General features: G+C 45.9%; 1 protein-coding gene across 1 annotated transcript; it reads right to left on the bottom strand.

Moving 5' to 3' along the window:
• Positions 1–4,522: 4,522 nt before the first annotated feature.
• On the bottom strand, positions 4,523–17,719 carry TMTC1 (transmembrane O-mannosyltransferase targeting cadherins 1). Its single transcript, XM_053464218.1, has 19 exons — positions 16,591–17,719; positions 14,967–15,144; positions 14,576–14,649; positions 14,257–14,433; positions 13,651–13,732; positions 12,467–12,570; positions 11,697–11,886; positions 9,853–9,974; positions 8,484–8,651; positions 8,286–8,399; positions 7,405–7,548; positions 7,151–7,259; positions 6,915–7,017; positions 6,628–6,763; positions 6,137–6,281; positions 5,771–5,908; positions 5,381–5,503; positions 5,205–5,282; positions 4,523–4,856 (listed from the first exon to the last, which is right to left on the bottom strand). Exons 1-19 carry the CDS (start codon positions 17,211–17,213, stop codon positions 4,641–4,643), a joined length of 3,024 nt encoding a protein of 1,007 aa, XP_053320193.1. The 5' UTR covers positions 17,214–17,719; the 3' UTR covers positions 4,523–4,640.
• Between the last annotated feature and the right edge of the window lie 172 nt (positions 17,720–17,891).

Here is a 17,891-nt window from a genome sequence, read left to right as displayed (position 1 = left end):
GAGATGTTTTAGATCAGGAATTGAAGAATTATAAAGTAATCACACTTCCTTGAAAGAAGGTTGTATAGAACGTATAGGACAACATTTGCTGGGGTGATACTCAACCCCCTCTTAAAGGAGAAGGATGGATGCCATACAGCTCGAGAAGGAATGGAAACCTGCCATGGCGGTACAATAAAGCCAAACAGCGCCCAACTCTCAGCACCCATGAGTGCCTCATTCTAACGCGTAGGATGTCATTAACATCGTTAAGGTAGTCAAATCAATGGATAGATCTTTAAGGAACGTTCTGAAACCTACAGATGGATAGACCTTTAAGAAACGTTCTGAAACCTACAGATGGATAGATCTTTAAGGAACGTTCTGAAACCTACAGATGGATAGATCTTTAAGGAATGTTCAGGTGAATGAATCAGATGAATGAAGTGCAGCTACACCTATTAACATTAATTACCATGCTTCATGGTGTAAACATTCTCCTCCAAGTTAAAAAGAAAAAGAAAAGAAACGCTTAACCAGAAATAGGAGAAGAAATGACCACACGCGCTCCAAAATCATTATGTCTGAGACACTGCAGCCTGAGAAGTCTTTTTCATGGCAGGGTAGGTGATTGCGTTGGTGGAAAATGTGTAGGAATGACAGCTATTCTGATATAAAGTGGCTTATCCACTAAATGGAGAGTTGTGGTGTATGCTCACCGCATAACAGAAGCAAAGCCGTCCATATTAACACCCAACCAGCCATGCTCTCCGGGGTTGTAGATCTTTGAGACGAGGCTCTGCTCCCTCCTTAAATCACCTCTGGCTTGGTGGGGATTGTAACCAGGTGCGGCGAGTAGGAGGGGATGATGGGTTAATAATAATATATACCGATTATATTGATACGACGTTATGTGTTGTTGGGGGTTAAGTCTAGGAAACGCCCTAAGTTGTCAGGGCTTAAAGATGCCTTTGGGTCACCTGTGTGCATGCAGGAGTAGCCGGCCAGAAATTCTCCAGCAATTTGTCTTAATGTCTCCCTTTGTATTTTTCTCATTAATAATTACTTTTCATGAGGTTTATGGGGGTTCTAAAGGGGTTACGGCGGATTTGGATTGCATGTTTTCCTTTACCTGTCTTGGGGGACGAGTGAAAAATCTACGATGCTAAGAAGTCTCGTTGTGAAGCTGAAGGGGTGGAATCTTAAAGTAACGCAGGGCAGGGATAACCTGCTGGGAAGGTCAGCTAATATACTGAACCATTGTGATTCTGGGGCTTATTCACTAAAGCGGGAGTTGGGTTGTGCTTTCAACTCAATTCCTTATGCATTATAAGGGGCCTCCCTGGAAAGTTGCCCACCCAAGAAGGGCTGAGCTGGCCTTGCGTATTTCTGGTGCATATTGGCAGGTTCTGACCAAACCGTAGGGTCAAGCAGCCCCATTAATGGTGTCCAGAAGGGCTTCACATCGCTTGAGAGTCTCTCTTTTGGGTTCAAATGTGGTGATTTAGCTTTCTGGTAAGTAATATAGCCATGGAAAATCAGACAGGACCTGCGGGTATCTAGAGTTGCCAGCAGCTATGATCATCAGGACAGTTGGGACCTATGCACAAGCATCATAACTTCTCTGGCAAATTTGGGGTTGTTGGTAGCTATATGATAAAAATAGGGGAAGATCACGGAAATCGCACGGTCCGGCTCCACTCCATGGTCACCGGGGTAAAAAAGATGAGACCTTCAGAGCTTCCACGTAAATCTCTCATTCCCTTCCATGTAATAACATTCACTTTTTAGTAACTTTAGGCGTAGCGGGGTTAAAAAAATACAATAACAAAATACTTTAATGGGCACATTTTATTTACAATCTATTAACAACACCATGCAATACGCTAACACCGCCACGCATCTGTATGTATCTTCCATACATGGTCTTGCTCCTGGGTTAAAGCGAAAGTCCTGTCGTCGTATGCGGAAAAGTATTTTGGAGAGCTTTTCTCCCTGCTTCAACCCTTCTTCTGTGCCTTTACTTTAAATCAGGTTTACATCACAGAACATACACACAGTAACATAATATACCTTTTAAATTAATTATACGGATGTCGATGCCCAGCAGTAACCCTTCCGGGATCTCCCGGAGTAACATGTATGAAATAAAACCCTCTCGTTGGCTGGAGCTATAAAGCCCTTTCGTACGTTTCATATACACACCTTTGCGTAAAATACCTGTTTTCAGCTCGCTGTTTCAGATAAATATATAGCGCGATACAAAAATATGTTTGATTATCCTGTACAGGTACATTCCTCTCCGCGTGAATTAAACAAATATATCTTTATATATTACATTCTATAGAATATACATTCCTGGGTTCAATAATATAATAAGTGGAATATTTATGTAACCACATTCCACCTGCCATGGATCACAACTCCTATCGTGCTCAGCCCCCTGGAAAGCTCCACTATCTTTGCTGATGCCAGACATTAATATTATATATATATATATATATAATCATTCTATTATCAATAGGTCCTATAATCATTTAAAGTGACAGTTTCATTAAAAATGTGCTTTCCTACTCAAAAAAACCCTTTTTTTTTGGTAATGCCCCTTTAAGCATCATCTTGTGCAGTAAAAGACATTTCTTTTGCATAAAGTTCCTTTCTGATATAATTAACCATGGGATTCGGTTCCTCTTTTCATCTCCCCAGCCCACCGCTAGAAACTTTTGTGAGCCTGATGTTGTTTTGAGAAATAGGGAGTCTCTGCGACAATATTAATGACTGACGGAACATAATCGAAGAGCACAGTGTGTATGCATACCTCCCAACAGTCCTGTTTTTTGTGGGGCAGTCCTGATTTTCAGGTACTGTCCGGCTTTTGTGGGCAGTGGGGGTCATGGGCCAGTTGGGGAGACCCTCTGATCTCCCCTGACCAGCCCAACAGAGATGCCAGATTGACACTAAACACATTTATTAATCAGACCCCCATACGTGCCAAATATTCAATATATCTGCCCCAGCATGCGCCATACGTGCCAAATATTCAATATATCTGCCCCAGCATGCGCCATACGTGCCAAATATTCAATATATTTGCCCCAGCATGCGCCATACGTGCCAATTACTGTAACAGTATCACCCATTTAACTATACATATAACCGTGCGCAATAACGCTAACATGCAGCGGAAGGAAGAATCAACCATCTTCCACCAGCAGGGGGCAGTCACTGAACAACAGGGGAGATATCTGGGGAGGACTAATCATGCAGATCCTGAGAACAAGAAGTTACCACGGCTGCTCCCATGGTTTACCCTTAGGTTGGGTTTACATTGATTTTACTGGACTGTAATATGTAGGATTCGATTTAAAATCACGTTCTCATATGATTGTGCAGCAGTCAATGGAAAGAAAGAGAAAATGAAAGAAAGAAAGAGAAAGAAAGAAGGAAGAAAGCGAAGAAAGAAGAAAGGAAGAAAAGGAAGACAGAAGGAAAAGAAAGTTCATTCTCATCTTTTAAGAAATGAGAATGACATGTTGTGCCAGCGTCTTGCTTTATTTCAATGTCATTTTCTACTAACGACATTTTGAGAAGGAATTGTGATTGACAGCTTTGGTTCCCAAGCAACACGTGTGTGACGTCTGCCATGGCACGAGTAATGGATGCTTGGCCATTGGTTTATTTAACGTATTATTAAGTTATTTAAGTTAATATCGGAGACTTTGGCATATGGGGCTTTCTTTATAGACCTTCTGTTTGTCTTCTTTAGCATGAACCATATGATCTCCGTCATTCTTACATGTGCTCGCGAGCGTACACTCCCTGCGGCTACAGGTGTATGAACTCCTCTTCATGTGTTTATCTTTCTGTTTACCTTGTGCCGTATAAAAATAAGTTTCTTTGGGGGGCAGAATGGCTTTAGTTGGATCCTATTTAATGAAAAAATGTCCAAGTTATACCAATGGAGAAATGGCGACCACGAGCAGGACTTTGTGAATAACAAAGGTCTGTTGGCAGAAGCTGGATATGGGAGTTGGCAGCAGAACTGCCCAGAATAAGGACTCTTTGTGACATGAGCTGATTTTTCAGATCCCTCCTGACGAGCAAAGCGCGGTCAGCACAGAGGACTTCAGGTGGACTTCAGGTGGAAGAGGCTGTTCCCTGAGCTGCTTGACTTCGCTGGTCTGTTGCACCGTCCCCAACGACATCTCCTGAAGTCTTTCCTGAATGGCACCCAACCTGCTGCACTCCCCGTCTGTGATTTATTCTTCTTTCCTCTTCTTTCAGGTGGATTATTTCACACCCCCTGCTTCTCCTCTGTGGATAATTCTGTGCTCTCCTCTTCTCTCCTTCCATCCCATGCTCTCCACTTCTCTCCTGTGCATTGTAATCCAATCCCATTTCTCTCTGGCGAGTTGTACTGCTCTACCATTTACTCCTCAATCCCTGTTTCTCTCCAGTGAAGTATTCCTCACTCTGTCCTCATGTGCATTGATTCTAGCTCTGCACTTCTCTCTTGTGAATTTTTCCTCTCCCCCTTTCCTCTCCTTTGGGTTATTTCTCCCTTCCCTTTTCTCTTGTAAAGATTCTTCCTTGGTCCTCGCTTCTTTCCTCTGGATTATTTGGCTCTCCTGGCTTCTCTCTGTTAGCTGTCCCTGCGTCTCCTACGGCTCCCCGGTTAATCTGTGTTTTCTAGCCTCCGTTCCTTCAGTCCCAGGTCTTCCAGTTGCTTTGCTCTGCTCCCTTTCATCTCTTCCCTTTGCTCCCTGTAATCTGCTTTCGAGGCGCTGTAGTTTGGCCAGGTTTTCTTTCAGTAGTTTGCTGTTAGGGTCGAGCTGTGCTGCTTTTTGATAGAACGTCCGAGCGGAGGTATAATCACCCTGCATCCAAAAAATACACGTTTTATTTACACCTTTCCCATATCTCATCCAATTGCCCCAAACAATTCCTGGCCATTTAAACCATACCTCAACTCCTCCCGTGTTGACCCACACATTGTCTACTGGAATCCCTATTGAAATATACATTATACAGTGCCAGAAATGAAAGGGTTATGCATAAAAAAGCAATTAAATCATAGACATAAAAGTGGTCTCCATAGAACCATCGGGCAAGTCCAGCAGTAACGTCCCATTGCCGGAACATCCCATCCCTTTATACATTTCTATCAATCTTGGGGTTAAAAACCCCTATCTTTTCAAAAATATTTCCCTTGTTCTCATTCATACCTGGATATGTTTAATTCCACCCATGTTCATCCAGGCCTGGGCTTGGCTCGGGTTCAGATCCGCCACGAGCCGATAACTCTGCAAAATATATATAAAAAAAGTGCTTGATTCCAGACGCATAACTACTAAACACCGCAGGACACGTTGCCCCCCACCACCACCACCACCACCGTTACCTGGAAGGCTTCCTCTAAACGGTTCAGTTCCCGTAACTGGTTGCCTTTGGTGAAATGAAGTTCGGACGTTATTTTGGAATCCTGTGGGTTCATCTTCAGGGCTATGTCAATCATCTCCAATGCCTGTCACGGGGAGAGAGAGTTTGTTGGAAGAGCCACAGCGTATAAATGGGACGAAGGGGTCGCGCACGCTTTGAGGATAAAGTGTGAGAAGCGACACCACACTCAAAAATTGTAACGTTGAGTGGGGGCTCACACTTAGTAATAATATAAGACAAGACATGAGGTCACCATATGGGAAGAGAACGTCACATTGATGGAGCAATGAGTGACCCAAACGCCTGGACGTGTTATACAGGTACTGGAATGACCGTTACAAGAGGCAGCCACCTTGAGGTAGTCATCCTTCTTGTTGTAGATGGCTGACAGAAGTCGGAAGCATTCAACACAACCCGGAACATCCAGCGCTACCCGATGAATAAGGGCTTCCGCCTCGGCTGTTTGACCCATCACAGCCAGGACTTGTGCCTGTGGTCGAAAAAAAAGGGGAAGCAAAAAAATGAAGTAAGTGGGTAAAGAGGTGTGAATGAATGAATGATGGGAAAGAAGACAATCGGAAAGGCAACAATAAAGCATTAGGGGCTGAAGTCATGCATGAAACGATATAAAAAATAAAAAGACATGCGGAAGCTACTAAGATACAGGTTATCCCCCCCAAAAAACTAAGGGGCATTATGACCCATTCTTGTTGCTCACCAGTGATAGGCGTATCAGCACGTTGTCTGGGTGCAGCGTCACCCCCTCCTGGTAAAGCTGCAGTGCCTCCTCGTATTTTCCAGTGTTATAATAAAGAGCTCCAAGAGGGGTGATGATATCCACATCTCGAGAGATCTGCAATGCCCTGATGCCAAAGAACACAAATATTAACCCCTTAATGACGAAGCCTGTACATGTACGGGCTCAAAATGCATTGTTTTCAATGGGTTTAGGGACCGCCCATTGTCCTTAAGGGCAATCATGGCCTTTGGCTGCTAAAAGGAGCCAGAAGACAAATACCCTACGGGGTATTTAACAAGGCTTTCTGTACCAGAGGGGTCCATTACTGACCGAAGGTAATAGAAGGTGAGGTCTGTATGAGACTTTTTGTGTCCAAAGTCACATTCTTCCATGGAAAAGGTTAAATCCCACAGCTTTTGTCATGCCTAATTCCCTTTCAAGCTCTTTCTGTCACTTGAGGCTTTTCTTACCTTTTGTACCACATCTCAGCCTCCGCGTTCTGACCCAGAGAGCGATACAGGCGTCCCAGGTTAAGCATGGCCACGTGGTGTTCAGGGTTCAGCCGCAATGCATGTAGGTAATGAGACACGGCTTTCTGGGGAGCCCCTGCAAGAGACGATTGGTAACGTCGGGTCACGCGAACAAGACTGCCACCTCATAGGACTATCTTTTAGATGTTAGTGATCCCTCGGATAGTGATCGGGGGTCATTTTCAGGACTATCTTTTAGATATTTCATAACGACACCTTTCACTTACCTATATCCACCAGAAAAACCCCATAATTATTCTGCAAGTCCGAACTTTCGGGGCAGTTTCTGATCCCGGTCCGATAAACCTCATCAGCTTCCTTTTGTCGCTTCTAAAACATGTGGGAAAAAAAGAGAAATGTTTACAACAATTCCAAAAACGCAGCCATGTGGGATAACATCTGGTATCGAATAGCTGGGTGGGAATCGATACGATCAGAACCGGACCACACATCGAAAGATCACCTGATCAGCTAGAAGAGAGCCGAGACTGGAGTACGCGTCCGAGAAATAAGGTCCATGAAGGAGCGACTCTCTTAACAGCACTTCGGCTTCCTCGTTTCGACCCTGAGTTCTGAAAGGAAAGAATTTCCAAATATGAGAAGAATTCTGTTTTTTTATATTCATCAAAAACGTATAGCTGACCGTGGGGTGTTCTCGTTTCTTACAGCAAAGGTATATCTCCACACTTATATATCTCCTGAGCGTCTGTCACTCACCTTAGAAGGTTTCCCAGGTTGAAGAGAGCTCGGCTGTGCTCGGGGCTGATGGCCAGAGCCCTGCGGTAATAGTCCTCCGCGGCACTTGCGTTGGCGGTTAGGGTGCCCAGGTTGTTGAGGGCGCTGGGGTGCTGAGGGTACAATCTGTATATATAACAAAGTACAATCATATTTTTAACCCCTTAACGGCAATGGGTTGTCCTTAAACACATTAAAAACAATGTATTTGTGAGCCCGGGCTTTGTCATGGAGGGGTTAAAGAGCAATTCTGGTGCCCGGTTTGAAAAGCGGTCTTATGATCATAGCAACATGAATGGGTCTCGTCAGAAGAACATTGTCTTTGGTCACTATGGTGATAAGACCGCTCTTCAAACTTTGCACTAGAACTTTTCTTTATGATGGGGGGGTCCTAAAACTGCAAACATACCCGGCCATATTTAACAAGTGGATGGGTATTCCCTCGAACCACATTCTACCCCCCCCCAAATTCATTTTTAATCTTCGTACTAAAACCATTGCTTGTGTAGATCATTGAAACATTCGACTACTTAAACCTGGTCGTGATGCGACTCTCTAAGACGTTGCCGGTTGACAGGGGCTTGAAAGCCATAAACAGAACCGGAGGATTTATAACGTATATTAAAATTCCGTCCTTTTATTCTGTTTACACTTAGAGCCTCCCTGTTCCGTCTGCTCCTACGTCTTATATTAAGATGAGGAGCGGTTATTCTAAGCCATCCCGACGCGGTCATCCGCTGCCGGCGTTAAGGGTCACCTCTGCCTAACACATACATTGAGGAGGAACCTGCGGATCCTGTTAAATATACCAAAGTGTAGATTTGAGGATTATCGTCACGACCTCCCACTCGCTGGGGTCTTACCGTAAGACTGTCTTGTAGTGGTTAATAGCTTCCTCCTTGCGGTTTTGGTCCTTCAGGAAATTGGCATAGTTATAGTGGACTTTGGCGTTGTGTGGAAGGGTTTGGACGCCTGATCTGTCGTTAATGAAGTAAAACATTCATTATGATAAACCCAAAGGAAGAGCTGGCAGGGCAGAAGATCGTCGGCGGTGCGCTTACCTGAAAAGAGCTTCTCTCGATCTCCAGCACTCGGTCTGGGAAACGGATTTACAGGAGAAGAGGAGCAGCAAGAACGGGAAGCAGAGGGTGATGGTGCGGGATCCGCGAGGTCCGGCGCGGGAGTACAGTGTCTTCAGCCCGTGCACGCAAAGGATGCAGAATCCCATGCTAAAAAACGGCAAAAAGGGTTAAAAGCCACAAAAGACCCTATTTTATGGTCTCTTTAGAAGACACCATCTCTTTGTACCGTACAGGTCCAACCGCGTGCGACAATGAAGAACGCAAAATGGACTACGTTAAAACCTCATCATATGTTCTGCAAGATCATTCCTCCCCATTGAGTCCATAAATAGGTTATTTTTATAGATACCTATAGTATGTAACAGATCCATCTTCGTATAATTAGGTTGTCACCTAGCGGCTGAGAGAAATGGGAGTCTGTCCAACATTAACAATAATATAGCGGCGGTAGGATGGAGCGTGTTTATTTTAACAGCAGACGGTAAAACGACCCTAGCCACCCACTAAGTAACAGCGAGTGCCGAGTGATTTCGAAGAAGAAGCAAACAAACAAAAAAAATCCCAGGGATTTACCGACTTGGAAATGAATGGTTTGTTGGACAGCGTTCCTCGGGCCCGGGGGGGTAAACATATCCTTATTTCCTGCCCCCACCCCGTGATTACCCTGCTAATACATTGTTCGGTTTATTTCTGGGATCTGGCACGAGTTCCGAGCCCTCCACCCAAACCGACAGCAGGACCCAGATCTCCGGCTGAATTCCATCCAAACCCAGCGTATCCGTCGATTGAGAGGATGTTTGCTTTGGCCGGGTTGCGGCTCCCGTTCCAGTGTTATCGTGGAGCCTGGAGATACGGTTCCTGGCGGCTCCTGACATTTCGTTGACATCGCTTACGATCTTCACACGAAGAAAAACTCTTATAGGGATCACAGGTTGTGATGGTACATAAATACATGCAGAAGAAAGGTGTGCGGGGCGGAAATAATGCCCGAAACGGTCAATAACGAATGTTTTGACCTATGGTGTCCATAATCAGTTGCAGGAAAGGACTCTCATTGAAATAAATGGCAGTGCTTTCTGCGCATGCACGTGGCGGGGTCTCATCAGACCCCTCTGGAACGCTTGCGTGATCTGGAAATGGTGTTAATGCAGGGGGGGGTTCTATTTAATCCAAGTTTAAGAAGAGCCTAGGGGCCTCTAGCGTCTTAGATCCTCATGGATCACGCCTCTCCTGGGTTTGCCGCAGAAGCGCGTCGGGCAATTCACTTTTTTTTTTATCATGACCGATGTATGTGGTCCTGCTTTTTCTTTTTAGCTCCGATGATCATTAAACGATAATGGGCACGTACCTGGGCATATAGAGGACGCGCTCGGCCACCACAAAGCCCACCCTGAAGAAGAGGTTACTCGCTGGTATGAAGGGAAAAACCAGAAACAGGAGGCCAACCAGAAGTTCACGATGTTCCATCCTCTGAAAGACAAAACATGCCGGGGGCGACAGAACCTTTAAAGCAAATACCCAGTTAGGGTTGGACATCATGGTCAGACACGGGCAGGTGGAGATCAGGGGGCAACCTGCAGAAACACCTCGGATACTTCACTGTAGATTATGAAGGTCTGACACTCCAGGGCAGAGCTGGCCCTGTATAATGTATAAGTCAATGAATAATACATCATCGCTGCATTCCTGATCTTCTCACCCTAAGGAAATTGCCCTTTTGCCCTCGCCTTAGTATCTCTTTAGGCTCACTTACATCCCAGATCACTTATGTGTCATCGCTTCTATCTAAAGTAAGAACTGCCCCGGCCTCGGGATTTCCAATGCCGGGAGGTATTTCTTGACTCTGTGATGTCATATGTTAGTTTTCTATAATGTTTTTGTTACAGTAAAACTTTACAGCCAGCGAGCCGAACTGCGCCTGAGTTGGAGAGTCTGGGAAAGTTCTCTCGGCCAGACGGAACAATAAAGTCTCTTGTAGCACTTCAGCCGTGCGGTTTTAGATACAATGCCTGTCTGTGAGATGACTAACGCCAGACATATTTTCTCCCAGAAATCCCTTCAGGTTTGTTTACCAGGTAAATGGCGCAGAGCCCACAGGGAAACCATGTGACCCCTAACCCAGCGAGACTGCAGAACTGGATATATATTGTGCATTAATACCATAAAAGTGTGATGTCATACTGCCACTAAGTGTGACATGTGACCGAAGGCCCGGACTGGCCATCTGGCACACCAAGCCGCCGGCCGGCAGTGCCACATGCGCATGCGATCTGCATATCCAGCCACTAGCCGCCCGAGTATCAGGGCCGCTTGGTCATCGCCAGTCCCATGCCTGCCAACTTCTACCCCCGGGGTAATCGGGCCGCTGGGGGCAGAGATTGGGACGGAGCGCGTCACAGACGCCGGGGAATGAGATTGGGATTGTGAACCCGAAAAAACAGGACAGTGGTAGAGCTCAGCGGGATAGAGTAGTGAAATTGGGACTGTCTCGCACAAGCAGGACAGTTGGGAGGCACACACTCCTGCCCTGATCCACGGACATTTTTAGGTGGTATAGGGGGCAAAGCTGAGATCAAACTGCCCCCGGCACAAGCACATATTTAATGCTCATTCGTGTCCCGTGTTCCCAGCTTAGAACGTTACTTCTTTTCACTCTATACGTCCCGATACCGAGAAGCGAGGGAGCCTTCGGTGCTCGGAATGCGAAGCAAATGCTTCAAATTCTTCTCAACATTCCCCAGAAACACGGAAAGAATGTCAGATTCTGCTGACTGCTGGACTCTCCCTTATCACAGAGAGGATTTTGCTGGAATAAATCATTTTACGAGTGAGGCTCCTGTGCGTGAAAAATCATCATTTTCAGATGTGGTATAAATGAGGATTATTCAGCGTTTGCATATATTTTAGGAGCAGGGCATCTGTGTCGGGGGTGTGGCCAGAGGCAGGGTCGGAAACAGAAGTGGGCAGTGCCAAAGACAGAAATGGGAGGGGTGATAAGCGTGGCCACACCCACAAAGAGCCACCTTGCAGCGCTCATGGCGCATGGGACCCACGTCCTTCAAGCTGTTTGAGAGTTTTGGGAGCCGTAATCCTGAACTCCTAGGCAGGTTTCGGTTCCTCAGTCCAAGCATTGGTGGTTAAACCTTCAAACGTAAATCAAACGTATCTGTCATTTAGCAGTAAGAGCTTTACCTTGGAAGAGGCCAAACAGTGGAATCCCAAAGCCAACAGCATCCAGAGCAGGAGCAGCGTCCCTAAATTCCTCTCATCCCACAGAGACTGCACCAGAGGGATGCTGCCCACCTGCCAGTCATAACACAGGGTGATGGGAGCCAGAAGGAGCCAGGCATTGAAAGCCAACAGGTACGAAAAGGTCAGAATCCTACAACAGAGAGACAGAAGCTTCAGCTGGGCTGGAAACCTACCTGCAGAAGAGCGGTGCAATTCCGAAAGCAGACACCAGGGGGCTCTCGACTTTTATTTACAGATACCAACAAAAGGTCTGCTTTTCACCTCCACCCATAGCAATAGAGAAGATGGACCATGTTGATGGACTAAAAGTGAACTTGCGATTTATTAAAAGAAGAGTAAAACTATTTCATTCATTAATGGAGCACAGAAAGGATTCCGCTTTCTATCTGCCATGGAGCTGATAACGCTGAGATATACCTTTAAAACTAAACCTCTATCCTGATTCCAGGCGAAATACTTAAATATATACATGTCGGGATTTCTTACGAGCTAAACACAAGAGACAGGAATTCATTTACAGTCCGGTTCTCAAGCCTTAGTATTCGCTGAGTCTGAAACCCAGCGAAGCCGGCCTGCGGAATCTCCCCAGATTTAAACGATGTTCTCGTTCACATGACGGCAAGTGTCGACATGATCACGGCTTCGTCCCCGCCAGCCCAACACAAAAGACGGCAATTGGGATCCCTGCCACATCGCCGTTCATTCAATACCTGGTCAGGATGTAAGGTGAGAAGGAAGCGGGATTGTCTTGCTCGGAAAACAAGGGCATTGAACCTCCCATGATACGGAGACGGAAATATAAAACTAGAGCCACCTGTGAATGGAAAGAAAATATATTTCTAAAGAGTCAAAGGCTAAGGTGTACTGTAAGGAGGTTTTACTTTACTGAGAGAATGGTAGATGTGTGGAACAGCCTCCCAGCAGAGGTGGCCGTGGTCACTACAGAGTGGGAATAAATTATAGATGAAAAAAAAGGGCTTTCAAACGACAATACGATGAGTGAAGGGCGTTGTCTCAAGCCGGGTGTCATTTTCCTTGAGTAAAATATGGGGTCATTATTGTAAAGAGCGAGAGGGTATTGTTCGAACCATTGGCTGAATGCTCCATTCATAATATTTGAGGCCCTGTAGTATGCATCCTTAATATCAGGAACATTATAAATCAACTGAGACTCTTCCAATATTAACCACTTAATGATCCATCAGAAAAGATCTGATTGTCGTGACTCGCTAATGGTGACACACAAAGCATTGAATAACAAAAAACGTAATTGTCAGCTCTGAATACAGTAGCCACCTGTATTCAAGCAGGAATTTGAGCTGTGATGTACCAGTGAGAAAACGCTTCTTTAAATCAAATCCAGTGGATTTTACCTTGAGAATCTGCCTATTCTCCCTGAAGCTCTAAGATTCGGGGTAAAAATCCTGAAATTTGGGGGCAAAACCTGAAATACATGACTTTCCATACCGCATCATTTTGTGGATCCGCAGCACCATTAATAATTCCTCAAGAAGTTCAAAAACTGGAACGCTCACTTTAAGACGTATCTTATAAGAGTTTTCGGCGGAGGTCTTTCGGTCACCGACTATTAAAGAAACCATAGAGAGGATCTATTATGCTCTTCAGTGACCCCACTCTATGGTGATTTCTGAGTACCGGGGACAGCTGGACCTCCTACTCCTGACTCATTTATTTTTAAAGGAGAAAAAGATCCCTATTAAAGTTTTAATCAATCGAAAAATCTTTATGGACAGGGTTTGTAAAAGGGCGTCTCCATTTTTGTGAAGCGGGCTGTCAGGGAGCCCCACGGATCTCCGTTTGCGTAAGATTAATGGCCGCATGGAATGAAAAAAACAATCCCTGAATGGAAACCAATATTCCGCATTCCACTTACATGGCAGGAAACCAAAGCCGCTCTCTTCAGGAAGGGACCGGCCGCATACCAAATATTCACAGGGTGTTCTGGAGACGGGGACCTAAAGGTCAAACAAGAAAGGGAGAGGTCAAGCGTAAAGGTCAAGGCTTCTCTGGTAGGATTCACAATTTTAAAAAGTGGGATAGTGAATACGCGGCTTTAACAGAGCGTACGATGTGTTCTAGTAGAATAATTCTGGATCTTCATACAAGAGATTTAAAGAAACAAAAATATGGTGGTCAGAAGACTATTAATCAATCCTTTGAAGTCCATCTAGAAATGGCTAATCATTTCTTGGGCTTTGGTCTGCAATGGAGAACGTGTCTCCTAGGAGGGCCAAATTAATGGTCCACAAGAATAGGACATGTTTGTATGGATAAAACCAGGAGGAAGGATAAGAATTCTTTCTGTATTATGAACAATATGTAGAACAATATGGGTCAAGAGGGTGTATTTGTTAATTCTATAGATAAGGTTCCACCTGAGGACCACAGAAGTAAAAACAAAGCTTGGGTTGACCCACCAGCTCCCAAAACACATATTCATGATATTATAGAAGCCACAGTTAAGAAGCACAAGGCAAACCTTCTGACTCTTCTCTGGCACAGAACCAGGAGGTCATATACCAAACAGACTCCAAACACCGTCACGCCTGTCTCTTTCACCAGCATCGCGCAGGTCCCGAGGACCAGACTTAGCATTAAGAAGAAAGGAGATTTAGTAGATGGCAACCTGTCTGAAGCTGGCTCTGCCTCCACGCTCCTGCAAGGAACATAAAGACACAGTCCAGTCTTAAACTGATCCCCACATTCCAAAGAGAGCCTTCAGAAAACGAGCCAGCACTTCCCAGATCGGCTTATTCCCATCACCCATTCTTCTTCAGGCTTTTATAAGACAATCGTACCTAATATAGGACAGGAAAGCCAAGAGGAACAGCAGGCATGACATGACATCTGCTCTTCCAACAATTCCTGCAACCTGGAAGAGAAACAAACATGGCTAATGATGCAACAATACGCACTGCACACAGTCCAGTCATACTTGCCACTGAGAAGGAGCATGCAAAGGATATAGTCAGGATGCAAATGCTGCATATAGTCTTTGTTACTCTTGACACCCTAGTGGCTTTATGTTGAACTGCACGTAAATAAAACACCTAGAAAAAGGCTTCTGTTAGCGGCACAGCATCTTTAAATCAGAGCATCCCAGGAGGCAATTGATCCCCCACCCTCTGGTGTAGACCCCTTTGGTGAATAGCAGTTATGTCCGAAGTTACAGGGTATCGGGGTTCTTACGGCCTCGGTGTGGACGGGATGGCAAGAGAAGAGAAGCGACGTGGCGAGGGCTTGTCTTCTGTCATTAAAGACCACTCTAGTGCAGGTGACCATCAGCAGGGTGCATACGGTACAATGTAACGCCACGTTCACAGCGTGGAAATAAAACGGCTCCAACCCGCCCAAGAACACGTTGATCCTGAGAAACGACAGAGAGAGACGCTGTTATAACGTATACATGCGGCAAACAATGTGATACTAACGGCAAACTAACGGCGTGTTACATAAAGCAGAGGGTGGCAATGGGGGGGGTATGTATTGGTAGCCCCTGGGTTTACTGTATTAGACCACAAATCCTTATAAATAGAATAAGATCGGTTAAGCCGGGCCCTTTTACCACTTGTTATAACATATACTAGTTTTTGTGTCCTGTTTACCCATTGTACAGCACTGTGGAATATGATGGCGCTATATAAAACAATAAATAATAATAATATTTTTTTAACTAGCAATTCCATGAATGGCCACAGGGGGCGCCAAGCATTACAGGTACCATTTCTTTCCAACACTGGATCCTTTTTTGAGCCGTACGCCTGTCCCATTCATGTTTAAACTCTACTCTTTAAACTCCATTATTTAAAAGGGCAATAAATGCAAAGTGCAATCCTACAACTCGGAGAACTTATCTGATGCATCTTTGAAACTCATCCTTTAGGTTGCCCGGGAAGCCAAACATCCGAGACGGCTTTAAATGTAACCCTTTAGTTACCTTCAGCTTTGAGACGGACAAACCGTAATACTGATTTAAGAAAAAAAAACTGAACAATGTGGGCCGCGCAGGTACCCTGCAACCCAGCGACTTCAATAAATACTGAAAAAGTCACAAAAGTACATATTTTTTTAAATAATCAATTTTTTTGCGTGCAATCTTGAGCCTTTCTCTTCACACGCACAGAATACCTTTCATAGGAGTGATATGGGAGTGATAAAGGAGTGATGGGAGTGATAAAGGGTCATCGGAACACAGGAGTGATGGGAGTGATAAAGGGCCATTGGAACCCAGGAGTGATGGGAGTGATAAAGGGCCATTGGAACAGAGGAGTGATGGGAGTGATAAAGGGCCATTGGAAACCAGGAGTGATGGGAGTGATAAAGGGCCATTGGAACCCAGGAGTGATGGGAGTGATAAAGGGCCATTGGAACAGAGGAGTGATGGGAGTGATAAAGGGCCATTGGAAACCAGGAGTGATGGGAGTGATAAAGGGCCATTGGAACACAGGAGTGATGGGAGTGATAAAGGGCCATTGGGACACAGGAGTGATGGGAGTGATAAAGGGCCATTGGAACACAGGAGTGATGGGAGTGATAAAGGGCCATTGGGACACAGGAGTGATGGGAGTGATAAAGGGCCATTGGAACCCAGGAGTGATGGGTTCTTCACGTCTTCCCCACTGCTGTGCGACATTGAGTATGATGTCATATGTGACTCCGAACCTTGGGGTCTCTAGAGTTTTACTTAAATATCCTACCAGACCCAGCGGTCACCTATATAACCCATATACCCCCGTTACCTGAAGCTTATATAACCCATATACCCCCGCCCCCCGTTATCTGAAGCTTATGTAGCCCATATACTCCCCGTTACCTGAAGCTCAGCACACACAGGGGCCGGTAGGACTTGTGGCTGGTGTTATCGCTCATAGCTTTGCCCCAAAAGTCGTTGATGAAGATGTTCCTGAGCGGCGTCTCCCCCCGGCTGTCGGGGTTGTTTAGTATGGCCCAGACGTCATCGTGAACGAACTCTCCCAGCAGAGAGCGGCCAAAGCACAAGGCGGCCAGGAGAGCCGGGGCAATGGCCCAGAACCAGAGCTTCTTCTCACTTTGGGGGGTCCCTCCAAGCCTCCTGCACCCCATTCTGTGGCTGCCATTTTGTTTCAGGCCTGAGAAGGAACTGTCTCCTTCGCCATGAGCAGCATCCCTTGACATGTCTCTGACGGCGCTGTGACCACTAGACAGGTTCCTGGGTGTCTCGCTGATGAAGCCGGTGCCCGCACCATTGGATGTAGCCCTTGGGAGCGCTCTGACGGTGCTCTGTTGACCCCCATTAGCCTGTCCTTTCTGTGTCTCCCCGAGAGTCTTCTTCCCTGCATTACTCGGTATGTCTCGCGTGATGCTCTGTCCCGCACCATTAGCCAAGTCTCTGGGTGTCTCTTTTTTGGTTTGGCCCAAAGAGCTCATACTCTCCTCGGCTGGCTTCACATTTTGCATTTAATGAGTGCTGTCTTCTTATGTCCACAGGAGCAGCAGGGCTCTGTCTCTTTTCTCAGTCTCATGTATTGCGCCTGTCTCCATTTACACAGATGTCTCTCAGTATATCAGGTCTCCTGCGTGTCTATACAGCATGCTGCGCTCTCCAGCAGTCTCTCTGCATCGTGCACAGGTTACACCCCTAGCTGCATTCGTCAATAAATACGCAATAGTCACAATCTGGCAGCGGTCTCGCTGTATAACAGCAGATCAGTGCTTTCGTTTAGTCAGGACAGTCTCTCTGTGTGACAGCTGGAACTGTCAGGGCAGTCTCTCTGTATAACAGCTGGAACTGTCAGGGCAGTCTCTCTGTATAACAGCTGGAGCTGTCAGGGCAGTCTCTCTGTATAACAGCTGGAACCGTCAGGGCAGTCTCTCTGTATAACAGCTGGAGCTGTCAGGGCAGTCTCTGTATAACAGCTGGAACCGTCAGGGCAGTCTCTCTGTATAACAGCTGGAGCTGTCAGGGCAGTCTCTGTATAACAGCTGGAACCGTCAGGGCAGTCTCTCTGTGTGACAGCTGGAGCTGTCAGGGCAGTCTCTCTGTATAACAGCTGGAGCTGTCAGGGCAGTCTCTGTATAACAGCTGGAGCTGTCAGGGCAGTCTCTGTATAACAGCTGGAACTGTCAGGGCAGTCT

This window comes from Spea bombifrons, chromosome 4 (genome assembly GCF_027358695.1).
Source record: "Spea bombifrons isolate aSpeBom1 chromosome 4, aSpeBom1.2.pri, whole genome shotgun sequence".
Taxonomy (NCBI): Eukaryota; Metazoa; Chordata; class Amphibia; order Anura; family Pelobatidae; genus Spea; species Spea bombifrons.
This window is presented reverse-complemented; position numbering and strand designations above follow the sequence as displayed.

Bases quoted from the DNA above. Each gene is read 5' to 3' on its own strand.
- TMTC1 (XM_053464218.1), bottom strand. From the start codon at position 17,213: ATGCAAAATGTGAAGCCAGCCGAGGAGAGTATGAGCTCTTTGGGCCAA. The intron at 7,260-7,404 runs GTGAGTGACAGA...CTTTCCTTTCAG, and splicing joins AACCTGGGAAACCTTCTAAG to AACTCAGGGTCGAAACGAGG. The intron at 6,764-6,914 runs GTAAGTGAAAGG...CGTCTCTTGCAG, and splicing joins GGTTTTTCTGGTGGATATAG to GGGCTCCCCAGAAAGCCGTG.